This window comes from Elephantulus edwardii, unplaced genomic scaffold (assembly GCF_000299155.1).
Source record: "Elephantulus edwardii isolate Elephantulus edwardi_28Jun2011 unplaced genomic scaffold, EleEdw1.0 scaffold00148, whole genome shotgun sequence".
NCBI lineage: Eukaryota > Metazoa > Chordata > Mammalia > Macroscelidea > Macroscelididae > Elephantulus > Elephantulus edwardii.
This window is the reverse complement of record NW_006399898.1, coordinates 1090596-1099302: the sequence shown is the minus strand read 5'-3', so window position 1 is coordinate 1099302 and position 8707 is coordinate 1090596. Positions and strand designations below refer to the sequence as shown.

Below are 8707 nucleotides of genomic sequence, written 5' to 3'. Positions count from 1 at the left end.
GGGATGGGAGTGTTGGAGACAGTGCGATTGGCACAGGACAGAGCAGAGTTTGGGACTGTTGTACATAGGGTCGCTATGAGTCGCAGGCAACTCGACGGCACATAACAGCAACAACAACAACAATCACCCAAGGGACATGTTAGATAAACAGCCAATCAGTGAACAGCTTACAAGGGGCACAGGGTGTGCCTACCTCAGTCCATGAAAGGGCTGTCTAGCCAGGCTCACTGTGACTTGGCACTGTCTTCAGCGCTTCCTCCTCAGACCTCCAGTGCTCAGGAGCCAAGCCAGCGGCCTGCCACCTACCTCCTGTTTCCTGACCTGAAGATCGCTGGGTGCCCTACTGCCTGCAGCTCTAGAGCTAGCAGCCATCTCACCTGCTGATCTGAATTAGTTGCTGAGTTACTCATTACTTTGAGCCATGTCTCTCTCTTTTATGTAAAATATCTCTTTTGATATATGTTGTGTACAGTTGAGGTAGAACCAACCCTAAGCTGACCCTCCCGTGGGTTTTCAGAGGCAGTTAATCGCACAGGAGGAGATCACCTATTCTCCCACGGGAGCAACAAGTGGATTCAAAGTGCGTGCCCTCTGGATTGCAGCATAGCTTCCTACCACTAGGCGACCAGAGTTCGCTCTATATATGGTTATTATGTACTGTCTGTTGGAACAGACTCAATGGCTGAGGCTCCATCAGTTTTTCAGAGGCATTAAATGCACAGGAGGAGATTGTTCATCCAAATTCAGAACAGCTGGTGGCCTCAAACTGCGTGTCTTTGAATCGCAGTGCAGTTTCTTGCCACTATTTTAATATATGTGTATATAGGACTAGAATCCAGTTGTCTGCAGCATCCAGATTCTACAGAGGCTTGTTTGCTGATTCTGGTGAGGATTAGGGTGGAATGTTGACTCGCTAATGGGAGCGAGATGATTTGATTTAGCCTCCTATTTTAAAACACATTTGGTCATTATATGGGGCTGGAATCCAGTTTGGAAGTCGTTTGCAGGAGCTGGATTCTACGGAGGTTTGTTTGCTGGTTCTGGTGAGAATTAACAACAACATAAAGCTCTGTTGGCATAGTGGATAGAAAGTGATGCTACCAATCTGGAGCCCTTGGGCTTGGTTTTAATTGTTTTTTGATCAAACATTCTTCTAAGTGGTATAGCACTGGTCTGTCTGTTTGTTGTACAGAGGTAACTCGTGATTGCTGTGATGCTAAACACTGTGACACTGATATGTTGAATGTGATAATGGTTAGCCATGGTGAATGGTGTTTAGTGGAGCTCCACGATTAAAACAAGCTTGGAAGCAGGAGTGGCATCCACTTCCGAAATGGCTTGCCTCCAGAAAAATCTATGTACATGGAGAAACAACGAAAGTTTTATAACAAGCTTTCAGGACTTTTGTTCAGACAGTCGACTGCTGTAAAGATCACTGAGTGGGGGAGCGTCATGGGCATCTCTACTTTGTCCTAAGGGGTTGTTCGCTATGTGTTAAGATGGCAGGTCAAGGGGAGCTCTGGTGGCCTAGTGAAAAGGAGCTGCAACTACAATCCCAGAGGCACACGGTTCGAATCCACCAGATGCTCTGCCGGGAAAAGTAGGGACAATCTCCTCTTGTACCAGTCAGATCTGATTTGACGGTACACACACAAAAAAAGAAAAATGAAAAAAAAAAAAGAAAAAAAGATGGCAGGTCTGTGATTGGAATACCGACTGATCGATACTTTACTGGTTTACTCTTCAGAACTCGGCCTTAGGCCCACTGCGTGAACCTCGTGGGAGATCCAAATGGCCAACATCAGAAGTTTCAATAAGGACATCCCAGAGATTCCACTTGTATTTCTCTGTACCACTGCCTACAGCTGCCGCTAAAAACCACAGGCAGCACCTACCTCTCTGGCTAGAGAGTTTGACCTCAGTGGCTCTGAGCTGGTGTCAAGGCCTGCGCTCTCCAGGCCCACACAGCTATGCCCTTCAGAACATGCAGCCTTCGCAGATGAGAGGAGAGCGGGAGGAAGTCAAGGAGGAAACGGGCCCATTGAAAGGGAACCACTTTGTTGCCTTCAAATCCAGTGGGAACCAGGCTCAGCCCTGCAGCTCTACAGAAGCACCTTCGGACATTCAGATAAATCCACACGGTGCTCCTGTTCCTGCCTTCAGAGCAGGACATCATGACGTCCTTCCGGATGACAAAATGTCTGTGCACTCTTCCCGAGTCAGCTGGAAGAGATCATCCTTAAGCCTGCTAGAGGTCTGCAAAGACATGCAGCCAGCCACGTGGGCGGGAAGAGCAGTGCTGTGCTTTCCCAGAGAGCACCCCACCACCTGCACCCCTGCGGTTGAGACCCGATCCTCTAATGAGACCAGCATCGTCCCCAGATCTCCCCCCAGGCAGCTGATGCGCCCACCTGGACACGGGAAGAAAGGGCAAAAAGCGTTCTCCTGGACCCTGGAGGAAGAACGCAGGCTGCTGACAGCCCTGGGATGGCAGAGTTGTCCTCACAGCCATGAGGACTGCCTTCCTCTGACAGAAGAGGAGATCCGAGAGTTCTACGAGTGGGCAGAGCAGCTGAGGAGAGACGGCTTTGGGAAGAAACTGGGCTCTGGGCCGCTGTCTGCTCAGAGGAACACTTTCACAGGGAGCTCTGAGGACACGGAGACAGAAAGTGACGATGGCAGTGAGACATCTGATGATGAGACCTGGGACTAGGACCCGCTGTGCTCAGAGCAGAGGCAGACCCAGGACACGCCCCATGCGTGTTTATTCTGAAAAATTAGGAGAAAAATTACTCATGGGGGAACATTGAAACAATGGTTCCCTCAGGAGGGCAGGTGCTCCGGTCAGGGGGAGGCTTGTCCCCTCAAAGTAGAGTTCCTCTGTTGCCCTCATGGGACGGACGTTTCCACAACTTTTTGTTACTGATTAGAAGAAACACTAGATGTTCAGGAGACCAGGCTGGACGGACTTATTTTCTCTTATGTTGTTCTTTGATAATTTTTGCACAAGACTTAGTCATCTGAACCGGAGGGTGATTGGCTTGTTATACTCTGAGGTGGTTCTTTTACTAGTTTCTGCTTAACAGAGAAATTACTGTGATTGGAAAGATTTTATCAAGCACACAGTTGATAAATTAAATCTTTTATTTACCCAAATAAGTGTGATGAGTTTGTGTTGTGGTTTGTTGTTTGGGGTTTGGGGTTTTTTTGGCCCCCTTTTGGCTGTACAATGTTTATTAATATTTGGATAGAGATATGTGTTCTTCTTACAGCTGTGTTACTCCAAGCAGACTATCCAATAAAGATATTGGTGGGATTTCAGATGGAGATTATTTCTGTAATATTATTTACAGATGTACAAGATGTGGCTCTCACAGCTCCATGATGGGCTTAGGGAGAGTCTACTGCATAAAATAACTTATTGTGCAACCATAAAAAATTAAAAATACAATCTACCTAGGAAATGGCCAGACCCATTTGCATTTATGAGGGCACATCAAACAGGAAAGCTGTGTTCTTGGGAGCCCCGGGCTTTTAGTTTTTCCTTCAAATGTGAAACAACAGTGATTTAAAGCACCTGTTGCACTGATTCTTTTCTGTGAATCCACGCTGACGTGGTTTGTGGTGGGAGAGGTGCATGGCGAAGGGGCCACTGTAATAATGTGGGCATCTGCAGGGAGGCACTGGAAAGACCCTTGGTAAGCATTCGTCTGCTGGAGTGAAGGGAAAGTGTGCACGATGTGTTTTCAGAAGGAAGCTGCCTCCTGCGATGCATGGGCTTAGAGACAAGACAACCAGCGGCTTTCTCTAGCGTGGCATCAAGTTATGGGGGCCAGCTAATGGGACCCTGCTGCTGATAAGCCCACCCAGCTGGGATTGGGGTGCATTTCAGAGAAGGGGATTTATGCGTTTAATCAAAGCAGCGTTATGCATTTAAATGGTATGCCAGGGAGTTAGCCTCTGCTCCTTGGTTATTGACAGGACTCCAAAGATCAGGTCATTAAGTGAAAATGGACATTATGGGGAAATGGAAGATAACTGCACTGTGAGTCAAGTCAGTGTTAATCAGCATCATTCCTTCCTGCCACGTCATTAAATAAATGTCACCCCACCGAGAGCCATGGCCCAGCCAAGCTGGCACTTGCCCACTGTCACAGCAAGTGTTTTTCTCTCCCTGCAAGCACCAAACACAGTTCACCCTCGTGTCTCAACTTTCAGCCAAAAAGAGGCAGATCTATAGACTCAAAACTCAAGTCATCGCCACAGGAAGATACAAGATAACCCAGTTGCAAAATGGGCACAGGGTATGAACAGACACTTCACCAAAGAAGACATTCAGATGGCTAACAAGCACATGAAGTAATGTTCAAAATCCCTAGCTCTAAAAGAGATGCAAATTAAAACAGCTATGAGATAATCATCTCACCCCAGTAAGAACAGCAAAATTCAACAGAGCACCAGACAACAAATGCTGGCGAGGTTGTGGAGAAACGAGAACCCTTATTCTCTGTTGGTGGGAGTGTAAAATGGTGCAGCCACTGTGGAAGGCAGTATGGTGCTTTCTCAAGAAATTCGAAATAGAAATAACTAACATTTGACCCAGCAATTCCACTACTGCGAATATACCCTAAAGAAACCAGAACTGCCACCCAAGCAGATATATGCACACCCATGTTTATTGCTGCTTTGTCACTATAAAAAAGAGATGGAATCAACCCAAAGTGCCCACCAACGAATGAATGAATAGAGAAGCTGTGGTATAGTCACACAATGAAATATTATAGAGCATTGAAAAACAAAGAACTCATGAAATTATACAAAATGCATGACCACGGAGGACATTATGCTAAGTGAAATTTCTCAGTCACAAAAAGACAAATACAGCATAATGCCACTGTTATAAAACAGGATAGGCATGGGGGGTTCAGGGGAAAACTGTGACAAGAGAGGATAAATAATGTACACAGCATTGAAACAGATAAGGGAGAGAACTGTATGAAAGGAATTTATGATTAGGTATTATTTGCATGACAAGAGTCCAGAATAAGAATTGCATAGTAAAGTGGGGTGGGGGGTGGGGGAACTGTATAACAATAAATTAACTTTTTTTCCAAAGAAAAAAATTATCTGGGCAAGAGAGGGCCTAGGGAAGAAAATGTGCAACAGTGAAGGATTGGAAGCCCAAGTTTTTTATAAACTTTCATTAAAATCTCAGTTTAAAAAACCAGTAAAAACTCAAGTCATTGCCATCGAGTCGGACCACTGACAGCCCACTTGCCATTGGGTTTCCGAGGCTTCAGCTGCACAGGAAGGGCTCACCCATCTGCTTCCTGAGGAAGTCCCTGGCGGGTTCAAGCCACTAGGTGGCCTTTGACTTGGCATCAAAACTCCAGACTACAGCACCAGAGTTTAGGTCTCCAACATTATCAGGGACGCCAAGGAGACATAAACTTAGAACAGTCAACTCTTAAAGGTTCAAAGGCAGCCTTTGTCCAGGGGTAAAACTCAAAAGGCTGGAACGCCTGAGCAAGAAGGGTGAGTGGAAACAGAACACACAGTGAGCAAGAGTGCTACTACAGTGTTAGGATGGCGATCAACGCCAGGAGTCAAGATGAGTATGAACTGTCCAGTGGAAACCATTCTGCTCTGTCAACCTTCAACACAATTCACAGTGAAAATGGGCCTCTTTTCCAAAGCAAAACTGTTGCTTGGAAAAGCAGCTTTTAAACAAAGACAGCATGCCTGATACTTATTAACCAGTTTATCCTGGAAGCCAATGCCCCGTTCAGCCACTGGCCTTTCTGGGACTGGATGTTGACTAACCCTGTTATTGGCCTATGAAAGAAGTCTGGTACCCAATCAACATTAGTCCTGATATGGTGCAGTTTAGAGGTAGGATGCTGGGTGAGGGGGAGAGAGAGAATGTGAATGTGTATGTGTAAGCATTGAATGAAACCACAATAGCCATTAAAAAAGATAATGTCAATTAAGCCATGAGCACCTTCATTGCTTTAATGAAGCTATTAGCCAGCAGCCGTTCTGAAGGGAGAGTGGAAACACTTAGCCCTGAGCTTGGCTCCTGGAGTGAACCTGGAATGGGCTGGGGGATTTCTGTAGGAGTCTGGGCATCTGCAGTAGTCCTTGTGCAAGCTGTCCAAGTTGCAGCCTAGCTGCAGGAAATGCAGGGGACTCAGGAGAAGAGCCAGCAGAGAGAAGCTGAGCTTGGTGGGGTAGGCAGGGCCACCTGGGAGGGGCTTCCCTTAGGTCAGTGGCTAGTGATGTTTGTGCCGCTGGCATCCCTGGAGAGGGAACAGAGACAGTCTCTTTGCTCCTGCTTGTGCTCCTGCTCCAGACCAGAGAGTGTTTCTGGAGAGAGCGATTTGAGAAGTAATCAACCCAAAGCTGTTTTTGTTGTTGTTATGTGCTGTTGAGTTGCTTGTGACTCATAGCGACTCTACGTACAACAGCCCTAAACCCTGCTTTATCCTATACCAATTGCACTGTCTCTGACACACTCATCCCGATTACCCCAGTCACTGAATCAATCCACCTCATAGAGGGTCTTCCCCTCTTGTGCTGTCTCTCCACCCTCCCAAGCATGATGTCCCTCTCCAAGGACCTGTCCCTCCTTACAACATGTCCAAAGTATGTCAGACGAAGCCCCAGGATTCTTGCCTCCAAGGAGCAGCCTGGTTTAACCTTCTCCAGGATAAATCTGTTTCTTTTCTTGGCAGTCCATAGTACATTCAATACTCTTCTCCAGCACCACAGCTCAAAGGCATCAATTCTCCTTCTGTCCTCCTCTGTAGTCATTGTCCAACTCTCTGAGGTATAACAAGTGATTGCAAAGACCATAGTCTGTATCAGACACACCTTGGTCTCCAGAGTGACAACATTGCTCTTCAGTACCCTAGAGAGGTCCCTAACAGCAGACTTTCCCATTTCAATATGTTTGTTTTTTTTTTTTATTTCCTGGCTGCTGGTGCCAAGAGTGTTGACCGTGGAGCCAAACATACTAATGTTAACAATCTCAATCTCTTCACCATCCATCCTGATGATGCCAATTGGTCCAGTGGTGAGAATCTATGTCTTCTTGACATTGAGCCTCAATCCATACTGAAGGCTGCAGTCCTTGACCCTCTGCAGCAAACATTTCAGGTCCTCCTCAGTTTCAGCAAGCAGGGTTGTGTCATCTGCATAATGCAGATTGTTAATAGATCTTCACCAATCCTGACTCCACTCTCCTCCTCATAGAGCCCAGCAGGTGTCCAAGTCAGATGACTTTCCTCTTCATTTTGTTATGCAGAGAAGTGCACCAGGTAGGACTCCACATCTCCTGATTGCAGTGCAGATCACGGGGTGTAGGAGAGATGGGGTGCTAACACAGGGACACCCTGTATTGTCGACTCACAGATACGATAGAGGGCTTTATTCATTATTGCACATTTCCTTCCCCTCTTCCCCCTTCCCTCAACCCACCCAGCAGTGCACCCCTTGTTCTTCATTGTTGACATAGTTACACCTATTTGTATATTCCTTTTGGACAATACAATGTGGTTTTTAAATTTTAAGATCTGAGGCTACCCTCTATGGAGTGGGTCTGTTGACCTCACGTTCCCAACAGCACGTTATGGCTCTGTGCCTCATTTGGGTCATTCTCCTAATGTTTCTAACTTTCTCACAAACAGACTCCAGTGTGGCATCAACATAACTTTGACACGTGCTGGGAAACCAGAAAATTGGCGTGACTCCCTTAATCACGGCTGTAAAATCCCGTTTACCATGTGAGGCCGCACATTCAGAGTCCAGGCATTAGGATATGGAGATCTTTGTGGGTTTGGGGTTTATTCCACTTCCCAGGAAACTTTTTCTCAAATGAGCCAGAGTTACTTTCTGTCGCTTCCAGCTAAAACCTAACCGGGGTGGCGCCAAACTTCTACTTGTTTTCTGCAAGCGAGGAAAATCCTATGTCTTCTTGTTGGTCATAAGTTAAAAGTAAATTGTTCCATGGTCTTAGGAGTTGCCCCTTTGGCCACAATCGTAAGGTCATTGTTGAGTCCACACCAGCGGGCACCCTGGCATCTGGCGTCGTCTGATTTCCCACGGAACTGGAACCCTTGCTTGACTCACGTGCATCTCATTGTCTTACAGGACACGGAAATCCTCAACTCGGCCATCCTCACAGGGAAGACGGTGTCCATGCCAATCAGGGTGGTCTCCGTGGAGGAGAACAGCGCGGTGACGGACATCTCGGAGTCGGTGGAGTGCAAGGCCACCGATGAGGACGTCATCAAGGTAGGTGACCCTTCAGCCGGCAGGCTGCCGTCATAGGATGCCACGTGGGGTGGCGCCACCTTGTGAGAGAGAAAGGTCCAGTCAGTAGTTGTGTAGACCCCACTTCTGGCTGATGTGTGAAACTTTGCCACATCTCGCTATCTTCGTGTCAGCCTTGTTCATATTGTTGTTGTTGTTATGTACCATCGAATCGTTTGCGACTCATAGCGACTCTATGTACAATGGCCCTAAACCCTGCTCTATCCTGTGCCAATTGCATTGCCCCTGACACACCCATCCCGATTACCCCAGTCACTGAATCAATCCAACTCATAGAGGGTCTTCCCCTCCTGTGCTGTCCCTCCACCCTACCAAGCATCATGTCCCTCATCAAGGACCTGTCTGTCCTTACGACATGTTCAAAGTATATCAG

At 47.0% G+C, this 8707-nt stretch overlaps 1 protein-coding gene across 1 annotated transcript in view; it reads left to right on the top strand.

Annotated features, from left to right (window-relative positions):
* Positions 1 to 8707, top strand: part of TMEM132C (transmembrane protein 132C) — a 167029-nt gene that overhangs the window by 135979 nt on the left and 22343 nt on the right. Inside the window, exon 5 of the mRNA XM_006894684.1 lies at positions 8152 to 8295. Within this exon, the coding sequence (XP_006894746.1) occupies positions 8152 to 8295 (144 nt within the window). The remainder of the gene's footprint in view (positions 1 to 8151; positions 8296 to 8707) is intronic.